At 32.7% G+C, this 24,186-nt stretch overlaps 2 protein-coding genes and 1 long non-coding RNA gene across 7 annotated transcripts; 1 reads left to right on the plus strand and 2 right to left on the minus strand.

Moving 5' to 3' along the window:
• The first annotated feature begins 69 nt into the window (after positions 1-69).
• On the plus strand, positions 70-3,399 carry LOC107764926 (uncharacterized). Of its 3 annotated transcripts, none has more exons than XR_012701338.1 (6): positions 70-496; positions 631-800; positions 951-1,013; positions 1,389-1,448; positions 3,063-3,192; positions 3,311-3,399. It is a non-coding gene; the product is annotated as an uncharacterized LOC107764926 (long non-coding RNA). The 3 variants fall into 3 exon arrangements; XR_012701339.1 differs by having other exon boundaries at positions 1,389-1,433; positions 3,060-3,192; XR_012701337.1 differs by having other exon boundaries at positions 76-496; positions 1,389-1,433.
• Positions 3,363-7,646, minus strand: LOC107764925 (type I inositol polyphosphate 5-phosphatase 8). 3 transcript variants are annotated; one of them, XR_012701336.1, is made up of 8 exons: positions 6,547-7,646; positions 6,360-6,447; positions 6,157-6,267; positions 5,472-6,074; positions 4,890-5,153; positions 4,459-4,645; positions 4,075-4,349; positions 3,363-3,977 (listed from the first exon to the last, which is right to left on the minus strand). XR_012701336.1 is itself a non-coding variant. In XM_016583507.2 (8 exons), exons 1-8 carry the CDS (start codon positions 6,644-6,646, stop codon positions 4,293-4,295), a joined length of 1,317 nt encoding a protein of 438 aa, XP_016438993.1. In that variant the 5' UTR covers positions 6,647-7,109; the 3' UTR covers positions 3,363-4,292. The 3 variants fall into 3 exon arrangements, 2 of the variants coding, with proteins under 2 accessions (XP_016438993.1, XP_016438992.1); XM_016583507.2 differs by having other exon boundaries at positions 3,363-4,349; positions 5,472-5,895; positions 5,989-6,074; positions 6,547-7,109; XM_016583506.2 differs by having other exon boundaries at positions 3,363-4,349.
• A 12,759-nt stretch (positions 7,647-20,405) lies between these two features.
• LOC107828660 (uncharacterized) lies at positions 20,406-21,787 on the minus strand. The gene is made up of 2 exons (XM_016656020.2): positions 21,488-21,787; positions 20,406-20,863 (listed from the first exon to the last, which is right to left on the minus strand). Exons 1-2 carry the CDS (start codon positions 21,752-21,754, stop codon positions 20,534-20,536), a joined length of 597 nt encoding a protein of 198 aa, XP_016511506.1. The 5' UTR covers positions 21,755-21,787; the 3' UTR covers positions 20,406-20,533.
• Between the last annotated feature and the right edge of the window lie 2,399 nt (positions 21,788-24,186).

Here is a 24,186-nt window from a genome sequence, read left to right on the forward strand (position 1 = left end):
GCCTTTTTGTAGTGTTTGAATAAAGTAAAAAAAAAATACTTTTAAGCACTTATTTTTAACCTAAAATGATTAAAAATAAAAATTCAAAAGTCGAATTCCTAACTTATGACTTATGTTTAAAAATCACTTAAAATAAGCCTATCCAAACGGGAACAGAATTTGTCTGAAGTCGCAAAAGTTGTAAAACTCATTAACTGATGCAACATATATGAAAGAAACCTGATTCACCATTGTTAAATTAAATTGGGTACAAGTTAATTTTTTTTCAAAAGTAGGTTCAGGTTAAATAGCAGGGTGCAAATAGAAATAGGGTATGGGGTGAAACTTTTACATTACGAGATCAACGCGGTGCCACTGTAAAAGTAACATATATTACAGTGAAGAGTTCGAAATTTCGAAACAGCTTCTCAGAGAAGGAAGAGATGGCGGGAAATGATTCTTAGAAGCAATTCCTAACATCTAATCCGCGACTTTGCATCTGAAAAATCTGAAGGAGGTTCGTTTTGCTCCCTCATTTCCTCCAATAGAACTCGTGTTAAATTCTTCAATTGATAATTCAACGAATTTTGAAAACTGAAAATTGATACAAACTGAAATTGATTTTGTAATCTAATATCTCGAAATTTTCAGAGCGAAGAATAATAAATCTGAAGAAACGAAGTCAAAAGCTTCAATTGGAGCTTGAAATTGCAAATGCTGAGTTCGAAGAGGCAAAACATCAGAAGGAGTTTGCTGAGCAAGAGCTCAAAGGCTACGAGGTTGAATTAGCCAGGAATGAATCTGCTATTCAAGCCCTAGAGGTTTTCAATTTCATTCGTATTTGAATTCGCTGATATTTACTGGTTAACTTTTTAAGCTAATAAAAAACATATTTAATTAGCTGAATTTTAACTCCAGAAAATTACTTTTCTCCTATTTCTAAAAGATCTGTTTCAATTTTTATGTTATAGGAAAGGATCGCTTTGATTTAAGATGAATTATCTGCTTATGGATCTGAAATAGAGGCACTTAAGGTAAAACATCTACTCGAAGTTATATTCTCCTTTAAGGCGCACGTTAGTTCTCTGCTAGCTTGTAATGATTGTTGATGTTTGTATTAGATTTGTATTTGTACTTAATTATATTTGTAAATCTGAACATCACTGCATTGGCTTGCTAACAATAACGCTGTTCCTTATACGAACTCACTACTGATGATATTCTGAACCGTGAATAGAACAAAGAGGCAGAAACTCTGGTAATGACATGCTTCGTTAAGTTAACCTCTCAAGTCTCAACTCTCTTTGTTCGATTACAATCACTTTGGCTAAGTAGAAACTGCATCTTTAACTAAGTTTAGAATGTCTTTGCAATTGTCTTTCTTATTGTATCTATCACTGCTTATGCAGAGATGGCTTCATTGAGAAAATGCTTGAACTCAACGCACAGATAAGGTACTGTTTGTTGAAGTAAGTTATCGGTAGTTTTCACTTCTATTAACATGGATGTCATCTTATTTTAGTTTTTATGTGATTCCATTATGTGGTATAGGATTTCCCCCCTGCAAAGTGCAAATATTAGGAGTTAATTTTTGTGTCCCCTTAATAGACAGTAATGTTTTACTATTGAAATGGCAGTATGAAGTCTGGCTATTTAGGTATTACCAGTAGATTTTAAAAAAAAAAAAAATTATAGATAAGGTTTATAGCTCTTATATTGTAGTTTTTTCAAGTGGAGCCTTGGCGTAACTGGTAAAGTTGCTGCCATGTGACTAGGAGGTCACGGGTTCGGGCCGTAGAAACAGCCTATTGCAGAAATGCAGGGTAAGGCTACGTACAATAGACCTTTGTGGTCCGGCCCTTTCCCGGACCCGCGCATAGCGGGAGTTTAGTGCACCGCGCTGCCCTTTCATTCTGTAGTTTTTTCAGACATAGGACAGCTAAGTGCAGACTCAGAGATAAAACAGTCTCTAGTCAATCCAGGCTGATGTTAGAAGAGCTAACTCTTACTTGGCTGCTGCTAATATTTTAGGATCTAATTTGCATTTATACATGACATGGCCTAAGTAGTACAACGAACTTGGCATTGCTTTAATGGCTGATTCAGTTTGTAGTACTTGAAGTTTGAAGATGATATTGTTGTTTAGACATGCTTACAATCTTTGAGTATGTCATGATTACTAGCAACGCGTAATTATGCTTGGGGGGTGATCATAATTTGTGGCTTCTTTTTAAATGAGAAAGACGAACACTTTGACCTTCTGAATTAGAATCTACAGTTATCCAATGATTATGTGGTTTTTGTTTTGCTTTTCAAAATTAATTTGGTGATATTGTATAGTAACAGAAACAAAGAATTTTTTATTAAGCTGCCAGTCCTTTAGCCTATATCATATTTCTTGTTCAGTTCTGGCTCAGAAGTATGCAAATAATATAAATTGAACGTGATACAGCGGTCTTATCACTGGAACTAGTACATATTCCCTCCATTGGCACTCATGCACATTAGTTGTTCAACTGGCAAAGTGTAGACATGGAGATGCAGAGCAAATATTCTCCACTGTTGTGATAGTAATTTAAAACTCTGAGTTTCTAATTTGGCAGAAAAACCTGTTAATTGGTGCCAGTCTTGTTAGTATACTTCTTTTCTTGAGGGAACTGGATATCTCAAATTTAGTTATCAAAGTGACACGTTAGCTTGAGCACAGAAGATTTAGTGGCCAGATATAAATTTATCTGTTTTGCTCCAACTCCATAGCTCATTTCATTTGAATTTTGTGACTTCACCGTGTTGAGATTTAGCTGATCTGCTGTTAAATGGCTGAGCTTTCTTCTACTAAAGTGGAAGAAGGAAATTCCATGAGACAATAGTCTCTACATTCCAAAATGATAATTGCAGCGAGCCAGCATCAAAGCCTGGTGTGTTTAACGCACACAGATAAGCGCTCTTCTTTTTTTGATGTGTTGGGGAGTTTCTTCTATTATAAGGATGTTCAAATTTAATGATTTCAAAAATTCTATTGTTGCTTTTCTATACGATAGCTTTTTCAAGGGGATCAAGAATTTTTATACCTTCACTAGCAGGTTCTGCAAAAACCAAAGCAGAAGATGCTGAAGCTGTCAAAACTGACCTCCAGAATAAGCTGGCTCAGATAGTTCCCAGTTCACTAAGGAAGAAGAGGAATACCAAGTAGAACAGAATATTCATAGGCAGGCAAGTTATTACGCTTTTGTTGAGCCTAACTGCTCTCATTTCCTTTCTTCTGTTGCTGTATTGTCTGGTTATTAGTATTAGGAGAACTTAGTATGTTGAGCTGTGTGGTGTTTTTCAGCTTGAAGAGGAGTTGGGTGTTTCGGAGAGGAAAGCATCACTGATAGAGAGAATCACAAAAGAACATAAGGAAATGCAGGAGTTAGCCAGATATCCTTAAATCGTTATTGTTTGGACTCGTCTACATATAGCTAATTATTTACTAGTTCACCTCATTGGTGGAAGAGAATGAATTTGCAGTGGATCTCAAATTTTCATGACACGTTCCACGTTTGCTGTTACAGTCTCGTAATCTCCTATTGTATTACTGAGAAAACTCTTTCACACCTCAAAATGACACTTATGGAATGAGCACCCATGCTTTAGATTTGTCAACTATTTTTGTGTCCTTGACTGGAAGCAAGCAGACTTCTGAATTAGAAAACAGATGTGCTTCCCTTGGTGATGAGCTACAGAGGTCGGTATCTCCCAGTTGTCATAGGGACAATGCAGAGGCATTAGGTGAAATTCTTCAAGCAGGCGATGAATATTAGCTTCTTGTAAGTAGTCCCTGACATTAAGCTGATGACAGTCAAAAGGACCCTGAGGTGCTTACATTTCTGCTCTTATGTCTTCCACTGGCTTGGCTAAGCTTTGTTCTACTATAGAGAGGTCTAGTTTGCAAAATTGACACTCCTACTTTTCTACTCATTTCCCTAATACTTCCCAAAGAACAAATTTAATGAAAGCTGTAAAATAAAACATACTGTTACCATGAGGATAGTTGTATTTCTGCTCTTTCAGCAATCTTTTGCATTGGTAAAGAAGAAAGTTAAATGCACTTGCCTCTAATATCCTAATAAAAGGGTTGTCACCGCCCATGCTCTACCTCCCATTATTGTGGTGTTATGGGGGGCTTGAAAGTGAATCCACCAGAATGCTTTTTTGAAGGATTGGAAGCGATTGTTGTAAGAATATGAATTGTTTTGTTCAGCTGAATAGGAAGTAACCTATTGGATTTTCTGTTTGCACATATGTTGTTGATCCTTCTATATCCCTCACAATCAATGATAAGAGTGGAGATCTAGCATCTCTATTACCCTTGCCTTGTAGTTGGTTACCTGCCAGCATGTGCTCAACTTTAGAACTTTGTAAATTGACATTCAAAAAGTCATCCATAATCAGCTAAAGAGCCAAGAAACCACAGTGAACAATGAGTCAGATACTTACAGCTTTACTAGGAATTGTGGAGGGGACTGAAGGAGGAAATGAAACCAGACCTGAACGGGCACACTTTTGATCTTCAACATGTATAGAGAATAAAGCAGAGACCGGCCGATGGTCAGAGAACTTGCTTTCACTGCGGAAATAGGAAAGCTGTTTAACTCCCTTACCATACCATAGGATCCTATCGCACCTGCCATCAACATTCCAAATGTCATGATAGTAAGTATGAGCACATAGGGGCTAGCAATGACCATTACTTGGTCAGATTCCTATAGAATCTTTCTTTTGTTTAATTTAAACCATCAGTTTGGACAAAGGGACTAGACCTGAGGTTTTTTAATTTTCTGGGGGATAGCGACGAGTGCCTTTTCGCAAGGGGTGGGGATGTTTAACTGTCAAAAGTACTAGGAAAAAATGTCAAGTGATGACTGTACCATGCTGGAGTTCTTTGCTTCTCCCCAGCTCTGCTTGGAAGTCCACCAGAATAACGATTGCAATTGTAAGAAGAATATTTGTATGTGGGTGCAAACTCTATATTTCCCTCTTTCCAACCCTGAAACACTCCACCTTCTTCTAGTTCCTTCCGCAACTGGTCAAATTCTTGCAGGGCACTCCAATTGTGCTGCTTTATTAATTCCCTTGCTAAGTTGTCTTCCAAGTATAATCTGTAGTTGAGATCTCCAAACCAAAATATCTGGCTGTTCTACAAGAAAATACATCTTGTCATCTTAGGTGAAAACATGTCATCCTTTTGTTATGCAGTGGAGTTTCAATAATTATATAAAATCTGCTTAGCCTCTTACTTCTATATCTTTACTTTGAATCCAATTACTTTCCGACTATTATTATTGCCATTATCATTCTTGTAGTTTGATTCTGAAATCTGAAAGGAAATTCCTCTGCCTATGTTTTATATTGAACATAATAGGTTGAATCTATGTTACGAATGCGTTGACTAGTACTTTCATGTTAGCACAACTCTTGTATTTAGTCGGGTATGAGAAAGACTGACTTACTCGTGCCCTAAAATGGTGAGAGGAAGATTTTTACGTCTGTCTTCAGGCAGCCGGGGGAAAGATGTTCTCCTAAAAATTTCCGAGACTTGATGGTTCCTTTTCCCTTCATCACCTTTCTTTTCTCCGGAGGCTAAGTGAGCTGCCACAAAGCAAAAACTAGTTCCTCCTATAGACATGCTCACAGAGACTGATCCTTTGTTTCCCAAATAGCCCATAATGCCACAGGCTACTGACGAGACTTTCACCTCCGAGACACGATATTTCTTTAGCAATGCCCTTCTCATCCAGACACTAATGAAGACACCAACCATCTTCTTGCTCGCCATCAATTTGTACCTACCAACACGGTCTGAAAGCTCATATTTGGTTCTAGTCTGACCTCTTGCTGGACTTGATATTTCGTAGTCACTCCTTAGTCTCCTATCTGATTCAGCATCATATTGATAATTATCATTGGTGATTGGATTGATCATGGGTGTCAACCAGGCACCACCATACTTGCTATTTAGAGTTTTACCGATGAGCGAGTTCCAGTTAGTTGCTTCTGTTGGATCTTCTGCTCCAATTACTGTTTTAGTCTTTAGAGGTACTATTTCCTGGAAGCTACAAAAGCAAAAGCTTTCTTGAATGACCAATTCTTTAGTGTGATGAGTAAAGATTGTTGTATTTTGAATTTTATACATACCCAAGAACATAAATATCAGCTGGTTCTTTCAGATGGAGCCACTCAATCAAATCTAGAGCTAGACTTCCCACTGGAGATCTTCCTGCAACATTCCATGTACCAACAAAGATTCTACAGAGCAAATATCGAATTATTTCCCCAAAAATGTATTATTTTGTTAAGCTTTAAAGTCCATAACATGATATACAAACCGAAATGCTCACCTCAATTCATTGTTTCTAATGCATGGTTCCATGTCCAGTGACCTACCAACAAAACCATCCATGCACTCATCATCTTGTTCGTCGTTATCTGTGGAAACCAACCAAAAGAAATTTGAATACATAAAATGAATTAAACGAATAACATCAAGGCAAGACTCAATCAAGATTACCAAGAAATGAAATAAACCTGAAATTTCGCTTAAATGGGATGCATCAGCTTTGCTTCGTCTTTTGATAAACCACAACCGAATTGCTTTTCGTCTTGATTTTCGTTGCCTGTTACCCATGATTTGAAATAAAGTCCATTCCTCAAACTCAAAGAGATGACATCTCTTTCTTGTCAAGTTAGATAGCTGAAGAATATCCACATGGCTGGCTTTTAGGCTCTGGGTAAAGCTATTATTGTATTGGTCGCCTTGATAGAAGAAAATGTTATGGACTGGACGAAAAAGACAGCCCCAAGAAGGTCGAATACCACCTAATTCAAGCGATAATACCAAGACTTGAAGAGAAAGAACGAAATGTCAAAGGTGGTTGAGTTGCACATTTGAGAAGCTTCCCTAATAGTCTATTTTTATTTCACTGAGTAGCTCAACCAGGAAGAAATTAGAACAGAATATAGGCCGCACAAGGTTCTATCAGATTTACGATTATGTTGTACTTTACAAAAAGTTCATTTAAGTCTCGTGTGCAACTTTTTATCTGTGAGTAGAAGTTATCATACCACATGGCCAGATCAAACTGTCTAAGACGTGCATTTGTTAATTACTTTCAATCAAAACACGATACCTAACTAAACTAACCCTTTTTTACAACCGTACATATCTGCATCATTTGCGTGAGACGACTTATTAGAGCTGTCTATGACTTATCGTCTGCCAAGTCTCGAATTCATCGCGTCATAAAATATTTTTTCATTATGTTTCCTTTAGCAAAATTTCAGGTGCCAAATTTTGTATTTGTCAAGCTTCGCTACCAAAAACATGGATAGGTGAAGATAGCAGATATGCTGCAGTACCCTCTATGGTGGAACAATTTTAAATATATGTATATTTATATATATTAAGTATGTACCTGCTATAGCAAACTAGTAGGTGGCATATTAGTGTTCGACGTTTATTGATCTAAAATCTTAGAATCACCTCTGACCATTTGGCTCGTACTGTCATGAGCAGTAAGTCGGATTATCAGTAATTAAGCTGCAAGTATTGTTTAATTTATCGCATGGCCTCCATCATTAAAGCATAAAATGTGAATTATTATTGAGAGAAGGCCGTGAAACGCCCTATTACTTCAAGGTAGTAACTATCATAATAAATATTTCTTGTCCAAGGTGAACCATCCCAGCGTTTTAATTATCTACCAGTTGTATGGTCACAGATTCTTCATTCTTGGCGTGGAGTTTTCAAAACTTGTTTTTTTATACTAGTATGATTGATGGCATTTTTTTAGTCTTTCTTAATTCTTGGAGTTTTTAAAAGTTATTTTTTATACTGCAATATTTTAATATTCAAATATATATTTAGATTCAGATATCTTAATCTTAATATAAATAAATGAGTGTAGACTATTTAGATGGACTCAAGTACATTAACTAGTAAAATGGTCCACGGATCGGAGAACTAGAGTATCTGGATTGCTTAAAAAATGTGTGATTAACATTTAAAGACGACGGATTTCGACGTCCGACACATCAATAGTAGTAGCTTTCTCGGGTTGTGACATTCTACCAAAATTAATTATAACTTTGATGGGATTGAAGCCGGCCATTACGGAAACGTATAAGCCTTTCTTCATAGTGAGAGCTTCTTCACATATAAAATTTGGAGAATGGAGGGTAAATAACATTCAAAGTTTGTACTTGACTTGCTCCCTTTTTTTAAAGTTAGCAAAGAGAATATCGTACAAGCAAGTTAAGTGGAATTAATTAGAATTAAAATAGTGCAAATTGATCAGTGTAAGGATAAAGCAAGGAGGTCGTGAGGCAATGTGATTTTTCGTTTTAAGCTTATTCGTTTTGAACTTCGTGCAAATGGAAAGCTGGGCCTGCCACCGTAAAAAATGAAATGGAAAATAATATATAAGTAAAAGCTTCTAAGATTTGTTGGAAATATATATATATATATATATATATATATATATATATATATATATATATATATATATATATGTTATATATAAATTTATACACTTTTATAACTATCGAATATAAATAATTTTGGCCGCATGGGCTAAAAGTAATATTTGCCCAAAATGAAAATCGAAATTGGAGATGAATTTGTACTCGTAATATTGTTTTTCGACTATGGCACTTTTGCTACTGCAAATTCTTGAAGAAAAAAGAAAATCACATTTTTCATCCCAAAAAGCTATCTCAAAAATCAAAATAGTCAACTCCTCTACGCCTCTCGCTTTTCCTTCCGAAAACCCTTGGAGACGTGAAATTAATAAATATTTGTTGCTCATCCCTCTCTTTTAAAAATGTTAGTCAAGCCACATTCCCCTTTATTCCCTTGAGAGTTTTTTGTAGTTATTTTAACACAAGTGGAACAAGAAGGAAAGACTTTGCAATATTTATTTGTCAAGTAGTAATAGAAGATACCCTAGTTGATGATTTCTGGGCTAACTAGGATGAGATGTTCATGTTGTTAGGTCAGAATTTAGGATATATGCTTCATGCTTGGTTGGCAGATATCTAGCTGGGACGGACTGGATCTTTGGGCTGAATTCGTAGCATCAAATTTGCATTTTCTTTTTTCGCCCTTCACCAAATCAACACAATCTACGTTAATAATGTAGAGATCTCCGGTCAGAATATAGACGTATAGAAGAAAAAAGATCGATTATATTGATCAAAGGTATCCATTGATTTTTTTTGTATTACATTTGGTATTTAGAATTTATTGGCCCGATTAATCTAGATTCACATCGCGTAAGACCTATTAAATGAGAAAATGCGCCTTATCAGAATTTCTTCATTCTCAAGTCTCAAATTCGAAATGTCCGGTTAAGAATAGAAAAATCACATTCGTCCCGCTACATCTATCGATGTTAAGATATTCATTGTTGATGGTCTTCGGCTCCCCAAGTATATATCATACTTAATGCTCTTATTTCTTTTTTTATTAAATAGTACTCATGTTTATCTATAAAACGGTACAGTTAAATTTATAGTGTGGTTTATATATAGACAGGCGAATCGATTTGATCCCAAAGTAATAAATAAATTAAATAAAATGCAAGACTTAGCGTTGAAATCGAGATAAATAGCAGACAACTTGATTCCGGGAGCAAAGCTTCCGAAGGCGGCAATAAGAATAACGTTAGGCAGAAAATAAAGTATTATTTAGTTTTGAATAGTGTGTAGCATAAGTTTGTCAGAATTTTCGTGTGTTACCATGGTTGTTGAAGCCACTATTTATAGCTATACCTAAGGAACAAGGTTCTAGGATCAAGCCCTTCTTAAATGACAATAATGAGGGTCATTGATGAATATGTAACGGCATGTCATGAATACCAAAATTCGCTGTAACGACTACGTATTTAATACCGAGGAATATTCTTCGTTGAATGTCATCTGGTGACAAACATTCGTTTTCTCCCGTTGATAATGTTCACTTCGGGATCTACCTGGTGCCAACCGAAGCCGTTGTCCTCGGTCTTGGTTTCCACTTGCTTCATCTTCCATCTGCCTCCGGTTCCACGTGTCACGCTATGATACAAATATTTAATATAAACCGATTTTAGCCTATGCAACTCCCTCCATTCGAGTTGATGTGATAGCATTTTTTCTTATTCATTCAACAAAAACTAATAGGTTTTTAAAATTGAAAATATTTTAACTTAAATTCTCAACTTTATTCTTAATGATAATCTTTTATAGTCACATAAATATTATAATATATTTAATAAGTAAGTTTTTAAAATATGTATTTCTTTCAAACTCCATCGTCAATCAAACTTTGCTAAATAATTTGAAACAGAGGCCGTGCTAATTATTAAAATAAATAACCATCTGAAATCCGTTGACCACGCTTTAACCGCGATGTCCTTTAACTTTGTTTTTCCCCAAATTTATATAGAGTAATTTTTCCTCAACTTTCACGTTATACGTTGCTACTCTTTGTACCATCTACTCTAGAATATTTTTTCAGGTTAATGTCACTTGCTGGGAGAGCTACAATGGTTCGGCCTTACTCAGTAGCTTTTGTTCAAATAGTGTATTTGTATAAAAAATTTTATTATATATATATACTAGTCTTAGGGTACGCGCGTTGCGCGTGTTCCCAATATTAATGAAAATAAATTCTTTTAAAAACAATATAAATAGTAATATTTAAAGTATATGTATTTGAGTTATACAATAAACATTGAGTAAAATTACAAGTTCCTTAAAATTATAAATGTGATTAGGGGTGTTCATAAAAATCCGAAAAAACGTACCAAACCAAACCGACCAAAAAAATCGATATTTTTAGGTTTGGTTTGATTTTGGTTTTAAATTTTAAAAACCGATCAAATTTGGTTTGGTTTTGGTTTTAATAAAAAAAAAAACCGAACCAAACCGACTATAAAAGTAGCTATTTAAATTTATTATTACACCTATATATATGTATATTTTTATATAAAGTTTCTAAAACTTTATGGTACATATTAGTCATTTGTATTTTTAGTCTAGTTCTTTGCTTTTATAATAATCTAATTATTTGCCTTCTAGTTTGATTGGTAGTTTTCTTTTATTAAGTACAATAATTTATTTTATATTAAAAATAATTAATTTTTAATTGAGTACTTAAGTTATTCATCACTATTTGAGTCAATTATCATCAATATATATTAGTAAATGATAGATTTCTTAAAGAGCAATTGGTTTGATAGCGTTACGTTGAAAATGTACTCGCCGGAATATGCGTTTGGTAGTGTATGTCTCATATTTAAAACAAAACCCGACAAATAACCGAAAAAACCGAACCGACAAAAACCGAATCGATAAAAAACTGACTTAATTGGTTTGGTTCCAATATTTAAAAAACCGACTTACTTGGTTTGGTTTCTTTTTAGGGAAAAATCGACCCAAACCGAACTATGAACACCCCTAAATGTGATTATGTTTAGGAATTTGAATCCACTCACGATGGTTCATCCTCTTGTTCTAGTTGGTCATCGGTCATCCTAATATGATTCAAGAATTTGATTTTTAATTAAGATCCTACTCATCATAATAAGATTCAAAGAGTTGCAATTTGTTATCATTAAAAACTTAAAAAAGTTGTTTAGTGCTACTTTGCATACGTCCATGCTTTAACAAGCTATGTATTTTGCGTGTGTACACTGCCTTAGTAAATTTTATTTATTTTTTTAAAATTCACCTAAGTATTATATTTATATTCGCTTTATACAATAAAATACAAAAGTTAAAACGTTATTAAAAATCCAAGCAAGCAAGATAAATTTAATAGTTCGATTCAGCCGGTTATTTTATTAAATTTATATCATAGTAATTTTTCGATTACTCTATTTTGTATAACAACTTTTTGAAACCGTCCCGGTCATCTCGATTTCTCTTTGGTGTCGGTACAGTTCGGTTAATTTTTGATAATTTTCTTAAAATATCATGTAAGAGTCGCTAATAGAATTCAGAACGCGATAAAATACGTATTCTCTAGATATGTTTACAGTTTAAAAGACGATGCATCAAGGAAATATGAAAGATAGCCATAATAGAGATTCATCTTACTATTTTATTACATCGTAATAGAAATTAAGTAAAGACAAAAGAAATATAGATCACACGAGTTGGAATATATTAATCAAGATTGGACTCAAGAATAGAGTCTATTAGAAGATTAAGTATTCCACTAATTGTCGCCTATTCATTAGCAAACCTTGTAAATTTATTTGACAGCTACTTGTAGGAAAGAAGAAGACAAGGATTTTGAGAACTCTTGAATTGCAAATACGTCCATGTCTAGTGCTCCTCATATAAATTTAAAGGTTGTAAAAAACTAAGTGACTGCAACAGGGTGTAAAATTTCAGTTCCTTTTCTTTTTATCAAAATAGAGTTAAAAGTGAAAATTTTATTAAAAAACAAAAATAAACTTACAAAGTGGTGAAACTTTCCAGTTGAGAAACGTAGGAATTTTAGAACAGAAAGGAACTAAAAAGTCAAAGTACAAAATATTAGGGATAATTAAGTGGTTATTCCTAAATATTAGGGATAATTAAGTGGATATTCCTAAATATTAGGGTAATAGTTAAAAAAAATCAAATTACTATTTTATAACTATATTTTAAAGGAGTAAAAAAGTTGAACAACATTTCGACAAGGACCTTCGTACTTTTAATATAGTATAGATAGATAAAATCTATTTTTAAGGTATGTGTTTTGCACGTATACCCATGTCACTTAATACTTAGTATTATAAAATTTAAGTACATTAATCATATATAAATATTGTGTTTGAGTTATAAAATAAAATATTTTTTAAAAAAAGTGTAAGCTTTGAAAGTGATGAATATTGATCTCATTTAGCTAGCACTATAAAGGGAAATATTATGTCTCATAAAGTTCTTAGATGTTTTATTGTGATTTCTGACGACTTTTGTGAGATATCTTATGAAATTGATATTATTTTTATGACAAAAATAAAAAAAGTCATACAAAAAACTTATCAGGATTCTTCAAAAATTTGTAAACTAACACAAATTAAAATATTATTTTTTTGGTCGTTTGTGATTCCGGAATGAAAAGGTTGCTCATCAAAAATAGTGATAACTGATAAGTATATTACTGAGTTTAAATTTAAAACCAATAATCTAATCTGTAAAGAAAATAAAGGAAAATATCATTTATTGGAATTAATGCAAAAAATGAAAGAAAAATAATTAATAATAATTTAATATGTCATCTTTTATTGTTTCATTCTTAGTGCTTCTTGCTCTTTTTTTCTGACTTGTTTTGCCCTCAATACAATCTTATGGAAATAAATTTATGTATTCTAAAAGTTTTGTCAACTAAAAAAATAATCTTTACTTATAAGATGAATTTAAAAAAATAATTGAATTGAGTTCTTTTGCTAACTAATTAACTCAAATATTTAATTATTTATCCTCAAAATTAAAGGAATTAATTTTATTTTTATTGATTAAAATTCTTAATATTAGCTCATCGCGTGAAATATTTGACTGTAACGTCGAAGGAATTACAATAATGGTATATTGTTCTAATAAAAAGAATAAACTATATAAATTAATTATAATTTAATTGATTTTAATTACTAAATGTTAGGAGAAGAATCAACATTTTGTTGCACATATATGTTGCTAGAGTGGTGCTCTTTTTATAAATTAGCGACAATGGTGTTTGGATTTTTTTGTCAAACATGAGGAATTCTCTTTTAACCCAAAATCTCAAACAACATAATTTTTAATTACTAAAAGAAAATTAAATTGGATGGAAATAAGAAAAGAAAAGAAGGTGGCCTCAAAGATTTTGAAAGAAGCTTCTGACTAAGAATGAAAACCTGCAGATTAGTCACAGAAATCCATATTGATCTACATTAGTCTTTAAATATTTCTTTAAACGTGTAACCTCTTTTAATCCAAAATCAACATAATCTTTTACTCCTAAAAAAAGTTGAATTGGACGGACAATAAGAAAAGAAAAATACATTAACGGAAAATAATTCTTCCAAAACCCATATAAAAGCATTAAAAACAAATGTAACAATATATATATATATATATATATATATATATATATATATATATATATATATATATATATATATATATATATATATATATATATATATATATATATATATATATATATATATATATATATATATATATATATATATATATATATATATCTTGACTAGAAGAAAATAATACTTAAATAAATATAAAGTCACGATAAGGGAGAATACTGTAACTTTTTAGACTAGGATAATGTGACTAAATTCATGAATACGAACTTCTCTTTATGTCTCGTTGTCAAACATATGTAGTTACGGGATCATGCCAAATAAAGAAAAGGTTTAGCCTTAACATACCTTATCACAATCTTTCCAATCACCAAGTTGAACTCGCCTCTTCTCACCTTTATCTACAACAACGATAATAATACTATCATTAAGTTACGAAAGGCACTACTATCGCATAACGAACGACATGCTTATTTTGTATTAAAACGGACAACATCTCCCTTATAATCCTTACTTCCTCCAAACTCAAGACAATACCAACAACACCAAAAACAACAATAACAACATATATACATTATTTTCCAACCTTATGTACACCACACAATACTACAAAATAGCCCAACACACCCCAATCCCTTCATATACAAAACGACTACCGTAGTAGTGTCAACAACCTAAAAATGTTACGACGAATGACCAGCCCAACATCCTGCATTTATGTGGTGTTTTTTCACACCCTTCCTCCTCCAAAAACTCCACAAAACAATAGTAAATCACGCAGCCCAACAGCAACACCAAACAGTCCACAAAATAATCCATAAAACAGTCCGCTACAAGTAAATAACTCGAACTCACGGCTTCCGATCACCGTCCCGTGAGTTCTTACAAATATAGAACAACTTACTATGCATCTACAACAGTAAATAATGGATGAAAGAGAGCAGTAAACTTACCTTATTTGTTGGATAACTCAGCTCCTATCTTGGTTCTTCAAACTCTAGGCTTTACCTCCAATTAGAACTTGAAAGGGAGATAAAATCAACTGGGGTTTGTGAGAAATTTTTGGGAGGATTTTTGCAGAGATTAAGTCTGGTTATTTTGCCCTATTATAATCCTAATATATGAAAGGGATAGGCCTTTAAAAAGGCCTCTTTGAACGACCCGAACTGGCCCAGTTTTGGACGACCCGAACTGGCCCAGTTTTGGATTCTCGCTTAAGCAAGTAGGTGACAGTCTGCGCAGTCTCGTAAAATCGCCCATATCTCTCTACTCTGATATCGTATTGACAAACGGTTTAATGAGTTGGAAAATAGACTCATAGATATTTAATTTTATGGGTAGAACACCCCATAAATCTAAGTATATTGGGTGAAAATTGCAGTTACATTTGACCCAAAGTTTCAGTAAAACTTATGAATGTAACTTGTGATGACTTTCATTGACTTTTGTTCCACCACTCGCTTGAATTCAAAATATAACACACGACTATCATACGAATAACATAACTCATAACATAACCTCCTTATCATGTTAAACACACTAGTCTCACCCCAAAAATACATGCTATAACATTCCCAACTTGTCGGCTTTCAACGAAACATTATTTTCTTCAATTGCTTTAGCTTCTGAACCTTCCAGCCCTCTTTGTACTTGTTGTTCATGATCTTCAATATTTGTAACTTCCGAGGTAACATGATTAACTTGCTTTATATATATTCAAAGATGATCTTATTTTTGGGTCCTCCATTAGTTTGCTCACGACGCAGTTTTACGTACGAAAATATAGGGTGTAACATCATCTCCCCCTCCCCCCCCCCCGGGGAACATTCATCCTCGAATGTTTACTTTTAGAGGCTTTGGATAAATTTTGACAGAGTTTTCTCCGTACACTAGACTATAACCAACCTGCATGTAGCCAGAAAATATACTATGTATGCCACACATGGACAATGTCTATAAATAACAACACTTTGCCTCAAACAGTCGTAAATCATAAATACTGAAAGTCATGAAATAAGATCTTACCTGATGACCTACTAGCCTGAATAGAGTTGTGCTATAGCATCCCACCTCGAGCTATATCTTCAGTTTGAAATAGGTGGGGGTATTTATACTTCATTTCTTCCTCCGCTTCCCATGTCATCTCTTCCACATTCCTGCTTCTCCATAAAACCTTCAAGAAAAAACTCCAAAGATTACAACAATATTCTATAGAACAATCGAAAAAAATATAAAGAACTCACCTACTAAAGAGCAATGCATATATCGTTGGCGAAGTACTATAGATTAGCAAGTCTTTTTATACTATCAGGTCAACTAATATGGAAGGAATAAAAATTATGTTACATAATTCAAATAAGGAATGAATTTATGCAAAGAAAATCATAGTTGATTTTGAATTCCTAAAATATTTAGATTTTCTACATAGTTTAAATAAGGAAAGAATTAATAATTAATATTTCAATTGATTCAAACTAATAATTAAATTACAAATTTATCCACAGTGAAATCTATTGTTAATGGGCAAAAAAGACGAACGACATTTCGCTAAGTGCCTTCGTACTTTTAATATAATATAGATATAGATATATGTAATGAATCTTAGCATTTAAAATTAAAATCTTAGCTCTTCATCTGCGTGTAGTTGCTTTCAATCTTTAATGCATCACTCTCCTGACAAATCAAATGACAAAGTTTAGTATACAATTTGATGGAAGAGGGTCAGTACCGCTCAAAACTTTAAGGCCAATAGAAATTTCTCTAGAATATGTACACTACAATTTGGGCCCAACGGGCTAAACTCTAAATTTATGCAGACCCACATGAGTAAAAGTGAATAGGATTTTTTCTTTCCTATACAATATTTGAAATTTATTTACTAAAATTATACTAATTTTGTATATTACCCGCCCTAAATAAGGTTTGCTTACATTTATATATAATTCATTAATAGTGCCTTAAATTAGGGGATTCAGTTACCATTTTGCCTTAAATTAAGGGATTCACTTACACCCTTTTCCTTTTTTTTTTCTCCTCTTTTTTTTTTAAAAAAAATTAAAAATATATTTATCTGACAACAAACATCCTCCGGCGACAAAATTCATCAACGATCTACATCATTTGAGGATAATCCATTATGCCATGGTAGTAATACTTTTCAAGAGACATAAAAATCACTAAACCCACGTTTAGATCTGATGCTATAAATTTGTCCACCTTCTAATTTCTCCAACCATTGGACTAAGGGAAGAAAACTAATCCTAATAGATTTAGAAATATCGGAGCCAACAAACTGATTAGTGCTCAAGATGGAAGACAACCAAGCGCTACAATTTACTAGGGTCCAACTTCTGTTCCTTCTTCACAAAAAGCATTTGAGAAGCCGGATCCAATACCCAACCCAATTTGTATGATATAACAACATACAAATTAAAAATAAATTGCGTAAAAATTTGATACATCCACAACAATATATAAACTAAAAAACAAATTTTATACGACTAATTATATAATATACAACTTATTTATAACTTATCTACAACTTTCATACATACTAAAAATAAATTTCATACAACTAATTATATAGTATACACTTATTTATAACTTATCTACAACTTTCATATATTATTTTTACCAGTTAAAATACATCTACAACATCATATAACTTAAATACAATTTTCATACAAATTTTATACAATATATCTTTTGTATATTTTGTATCTGATTTGTATATATTTTGTATGTGGCGTGTGTTTTTTCCTCTCTAAAATTTCAATCAAAACTCTCTCTTAATACAATTTTGATATATATCAATAAGTTTATGTAAAAAGATAGTATTGACAACTTAAATATAAATTTTATACAACGATTCATACATTATACAACTATTTTCAACTTTCATACAATATTCAAATAAAAAAAATATATAACTACAACAGGATACAATTTACATACAATTATAATACAACTTTACTACAATTTCGTAAGTATATATTGTATGTCATGTGTTCTTCTTCTTCTTCGAGTTTCAATCTGAAATTCAACCAAAATTAAGTCTAATGTTCACCAAACACCCTCAAAATTGAGATATAAACTCCAAATAATATTCCCAATTGTTTGTAACAACACCCAATCCAAACAAATAATGGTTTTTGAAAATCCAAATTCGAATTCAAAGCTTTTTAATGGCTGGCAATGGTGGGGAGTCAATCACCTTCAAAATTTATTGATTGACAATTTCAATTTAAATACTAATTGTGCAACATGAAAGAAAATTGCTAAGTTAAAACTCTATAGTAAAATGATTGAAATCTATTGATGAATTCCATTAAAAATATATACAATATGAAAAGATAAAAAGTAGATAACATCAGAGGAAGAAAAATTGGGGAAAGAATAGAGAATGAGAGAGAGAGAGAGAGCGCGTAGGAGAGAGAGCGAGCAGGAGAGAGAACATGGATGTGAAATAACTGATTCCTTATTCAATTCATACTATAAAAGGATACTCATTTAAAACTAATTTTTATATAATTGGTAAATTGTATATGGCCATGTAATTAAGTTAAAACTTGATTAGGGAGGGTAATAAAGTTTTATATGTAGTATAGGAAGGTAAAAATCCCAAAAGTGATTAGTGGTATCGTTGGAAAATAAAAATTGCTATTTGAAAATTTACCACGGTTTCAAAAGTAATTGAAATTTATCCATTTTTTCATGTAAAAATAAAATCTAAACAAAAATACCCTAAAAATCCGAAAAAGTTCCAGCACAATATACTGGAGTTCTAATTTTTTACACATGAAATTTCAGCATAATGTGTTGGAATTTCATAATATGCTGGAATTCCAATATAATATGCTGGAATTCCAACATAATATGCTGGATGTTTATATGCACGTACTCCATAATCCAGCATATTATGCTGGAACATTCTGTGTTTCAGCTAGGGTATTTTTGTTCAGATTTTATCTCCGCATAAAATAATGACTATTTTTCAATGACTTTGTAAATGCTGGCTACTTTTCGAAAACTAACTATCACATGCTATTTTCATGGTATCGTTGAAGTCTTTCACACAAACAGGGGTAGAGCTAGAGTGTAGCCAGCGGGTTCGGCCGAACTCAGTAGATTTGGTTCGAACCCTATATTTATCTTAAAAAATTCATTGAATATGGATAAATTATTAATTTAGAACCCAATAATTTAAAACGATTAGAATTCTAAACCCATAAACTTGAAATTCTGGCTCTGCCTCTGCACACAAAAGTCTAACTCTTATACATTGATAATTTAAAATATTAGTACACTATCAAGTCAAGTCACTAAAAATTATCTTCAGTAACCATCTTTGAACAAAAGGTATTTGTAATATTGAAAAATGCAAGTCACCTAGGTAAAAGTGATATGGTATATCAATGTATATAAATTAAACTCACTCTTCATACATTGTGTGTGAGTTCCATTTAAGGTTTTCCCCTTTCCCTTCCGCATGTAATAGGAAATTTAAAAAAAGAAGTCAGCGGCTCATACAATTTGACGAAAGGGTATACCCAACTAGTTATGCAAATATATGGAAGAATAAAAATGTTTAGATCAGCCTAGTATTCTAGAGAAAACAAGATACTACGCGTGCTCTTCTAATTGCAGGCCAGAATATATGTGGCTAGTATGACAGGTGCAATGAACCCAGGATTTTTATACGGGGCTCAGTATCTTCAACCAGTATCCTCTAAAGGCTTTTAGTATTTAGGGTGTTAAGTACTTTAAATTAATTATTTTTAAGATATATACATATACATATACAGAATTTCTGCCGGTCCGCCCCTTGGTGCAAAGGTTATGTAATTAGCTTACCTTCACGCTTACTATCATATACTCACTTGAAACAAAAAGGTCTGGGGCGAGGCATGTAAAGTAAAAAGACTACTAATCATGTCCTTTTAAAGTTGTCTAAATATCATTGCTCTTTTATCTCATTCGAGATCAAAATTTGAAAAGATGAAAGAAGATATTACACTAAGCAATTTAATTAACTTTATTAGTTAAAAATTAAAGTAAAAATTCATGTCACCTTACCATAATATCTTGCATTCAATGGTTTGATTTAAACATAGAATGTGAATAAGTTTTTAAAGTATATTTTCTCTTTCATTCGAATAGAAAATACTGCATTTCAAGAGCTTGAGAAACATCAGTTTTTATTCTTTGCCTATATAGATTGTACCTGAAATATATTGAGGATACACAGAGCTTCAAAATTGTGGCAATTGGAACAACAAGAGAAACCCTTTGGTTGCTACTAAATACTCCCTCCGGAAAATAGAATGATATGTGTAACTTGTAAACTAAAGATCAAGATAGGTCTTCTATTCAGAAAAAAAAAGTTTAGCATTACAAGAGTAAAATAAAATGCTATTTTGAATGGGAAGAACCATCTTGATCACCAACTAGACTAGTTGGCCTAATTAATAAATGGGTCTACGCTTGGTAAAAGTTTTGTCACCTCCTTTGAGTATAATTGGAGTTCGAATTCTGCAGCTTTTGCTATAACTATAAGCCTTTGCATCAGATATTAAATGTTGTCTGAACATTGCTATAAATGCCTCTGCTCTCTCATTTAATTCCTCCATTGAAATTTGCTGAGTTTCATCTATAGAATCATCTAATTGGTCTTCTCTATTTTCCTTATTGTCTATTATTGTATAATCCTCTTTCACATCCTTTGTTTCTTCTTCTGATACTTCATCTACAGAAGGCACTACCAAAGGTTTCTTGCATTCTTCCACTCTCCTTTTCTGTTGAAGAAATATTAAATAAATAAATAAAAGTGTGCAATGTGTTGGAGATATAATTAATAGATAAATAAATAAAATAACGTGTGCTCTTAATATATATGTTGCTCGAACTCTCTAAAAATATTGTCACGTTAGTATCATATTCTCCAAAAATACATTACTTCTGGAGAATCCGGCACGCACACGAACAATATTTTTTAAAGTTCGAGCAACATAGCTTAAAACAATTCAAGCATTTAAGCTAGCGTTAGAACATAGATTTGGTTGAAATTTTGAAAAAAAGAGTTTTTGAAGATGAGATAAAAATGGCTTTTGAAAGTTGAAATTGTAACAGTCTAATCCCGCATGGTTTTAAAACGCGTCAATGTTTACTTATATACCAGCATGTATTTGAACATGCATTTTATTTTAAAATAATTTGAAGTTTTATACATGGAAAACTTCAAAAAAATACACTAGGGTCGTTTTTGGGATTTGAAGATTTTTTTTCTTCAAAATCTGCCAAAACATTGTTAAAATGTATAAACAAACTGATATTTGAAAATAAATTTTTTAAAAAGTTCCCAAATATTACGGCCAAACGGAAGCTAAATATAATGGTCACATAATTCAACATGTTCTCACCTCAATCTTGGATTTAGTAGTGTTGCTGATGCATTCTGGGCTGGTTTCTTCAACTATTGGAGTAATTGGTGTACTTCTAGATGTGAAAAGAATAGCTAAAAGCAAGAGATTAAGAGCAAGAAATGCAATTACTCGCCACTGCTCTACAAAGGAAACTAACATAGCACGTTCCAAACATGCCATTAAAGCAGCCACTCCAGCAGCAAACCATACTGCTTGTAATTTATCTTGTTTCTTTCTATCCTCCATTCCTACAACCATCACCATTTTACTCTTCTTAACACAATATATTTAAAGATCTTTAATTTATTGAGTAGTGAGAAGCCAAAAGGGATTTTTATAGAGAGGGTACAAGGGAAAAATAAGGCATGAGTTTGGGGTAAATTTACGTGAAATGCCATAGTTTTTAATGATCAGGTGATGTGACAAGAGATAATGTCTTTTGAGGGACAAGAAAACATTCTCATATACTATCACAGAAACCTCTGCACTCTGCTTGCTGTATCTTATCATTGCTCCTACTGATTTATTCTATCTTTACTTAATTGTTTGTTACTGTTTGGCTTTTTCAATTTCAGGCGTGCACCGGCTTTTTACCATTAAGATGATACCAAAAAGCAATTTAAACTTAAGGAATTGGATCGACTTCTCTTATAAACTAGTAACTAGTAATGCTTAGAATATTCTGATCTTATACCAATCACCACCTTGAAATTTGAAATCCTGCTTCTCTACAATAGTTTTTTTCCTTTTTCTTTTTCTTTTAATGTGATATAAAAGGACAATTTTGTTGATATATTAACTTAATATTTTTTCTCTAACTCTGAATTAGTTTGAGGCCTCTACCCCATTTTGATTATGTATTATTGCGCCCTTATCTTTAGAGGGTGAGATTGGCGGCGTTCTTTTGATAGTACATTTAACATGTAAAATCTTTCATCTGTCCAAGCATCCAATACTTCCGATAAGTAAGTTTTAATTTTGATAACTAGCATAGGCATTAGAAGGGGAAATGGTCACTATTGATCATGATAATTCGAACATTATTATCCATATTCAACGGGCAATGCATTACAGTATTAAGCATATGAGGTTTTAAGTTCAAATTTTAGCGGAAACAAAAATATTAAGTGATTTCTTTTTATCTGTCTAAATTTTGGTAGATAAATTTATTCGATACTTGTGGTAGTGAAAAATACAGATAACTCGGTGGAATTAGTCAAAATTATATAGCACGTGTAGTAAAAATAAATAACTGAAAGAATAAGGAATCCTATGTGACAAGAGAAGTGGATGAAATGTGTCAACACTACATGGGAGCCTAAAGGCACGCCAACGTCCTTTGATGTTTACCATTAGCTCAATGTGACCCCACTTGTGTCCGATATGTGCACATCATCACTATTTCTATCCAAACATATTTTGTTTGTTCATGTCAACCATATCTCTCAAACGCCGAATGAGTAAAATTTTATTAGTGCTTTGTTCAGCTACTATTGTTTGAACTTCTTCTACTTTCTTGCAACATAGAAACAAGACATCATACTGTGGCCACAGGCCATTGGAAAGAAAAGAATGAAAGAAACCATTATCATTATACATGAACCCACAAAATAGCAAGTTGAAAACAATCCAGCAGAAAAGAGAGGATGAGTGGGTCAAAGTTTACATTTGATTTTTACTTGAACAGTTTCAAGCTTTGTTTTGAATAACTTGATGCATTTTGAGCCTTGGAAAATTGTTTCTTTCCGGAACGCTTTTTCCCTTTAGTGGACCTTCTAGACAAAAAAATCGTAGAAATGATATTGTATAGCCGCTGTAAAAATAATAGCCGAAAATGTATAAAATTTGTATATATATACATTCTGTATGTTATATACAAAAATTATACAAATTTTATTCACCTTTTCGGCTATCAGATATAAATAGTTTCTGGTGTTGGCTAAAAGTGATAATATCCCAAAAAAATCAAATCAATCGCGTTAGTGAATTTTGCCATGAACTCACATTGCTTTGCAAAAAAAGGTGAAAAGATGTCCAAACTCGCTGGTGAATTACCATTTACTAAATACACGAAAGTCATGCATCAATATGATTTTAAGTTGAATATTATCAGCGCTGGGACTTGTTCTCATCAATTGTAGCAGTTCTTTTGCATTTCAGCTCTTCTTGTATTATGTTCTGAATTTTATTTATCAAGTAACTGTGTTGTATATTCGAAAAGAGACATGTTATTTACGAGTAGCCCCGTCTTGGAAAAGTTTGTCTTTAGTTGCGTTGCTTGTTGTTGGGAGTTTTAGTGAAAAGTTACCCAATCAAGGTAAATAGAAGTAGAAAATGTTACTTAAAAAGGGCTTTTTTCTTCTGGCATTTGGTCAAATTTTAAATGAGGTGGATGGTCATGGTCAAGGCAGTAGACAATGGGAGTCTCATGAAAATGAGTCACACACTTGATCTTTTCGTCCTCTATGTGTAATTCATTTTTATTATTTTAACTTCTTGCACACACAAAACACCTTAACGAAGAAATCTTTCGACAGAAACTGCTCCAGAATATGTGAGATCATGTTTCTGGAAAGCTACCAAGCAAAGATTAGGTTCACCAATCACCACTTTGCTTGTGCCAAAAGCAGTTTGTCCGGATAGTTTTTGCCTAAAGATAAACTGGCTTATACACCTTCAGTAAGTTGAAACCCATT

This window comes from Nicotiana tabacum, chromosome 17 (assembly GCF_000715075.1).
Source record: "Nicotiana tabacum cultivar K326 chromosome 17, ASM71507v2, whole genome shotgun sequence".
Taxonomy (NCBI): Eukaryota; Viridiplantae; Streptophyta; class Magnoliopsida; order Solanales; family Solanaceae; genus Nicotiana; species Nicotiana tabacum.

Coding starts and splice junctions, on each gene's coding strand:
- LOC107764925 (XM_016583506.2), bottom strand. CDS start 6,646: ATGGGTAACAGGCAACGAAAATCAAGACGAAAAGCAATTCGGTTGTGG. Junction 6,448..6,546: donor CCATTTAAGCGAAATTTCAG/GTTTATTTCATT, acceptor TGGTTTCCACAG/ATAACGACGAACAAGATGAT. Junction 4,350..4,458: donor CCACAATTCCTAGTAAAGCT/GTAAGTATCTGA, acceptor ACATGCTGGCAG/GTAACCAACTACAAGGCAAG.
- LOC107828660 (XM_016656020.2), bottom strand. CDS start 21,754: ATGGTGATGGTTGTAGGAATGGAGGATAGAAAGAAACAAGATAAATTA. Junction 20,864..21,487: donor CTACTAAATCCAAGATTGAG/GTGAGAACATGT, acceptor TTTCTTCAACAG/AAAAGGAGAGTGGAAGAATG.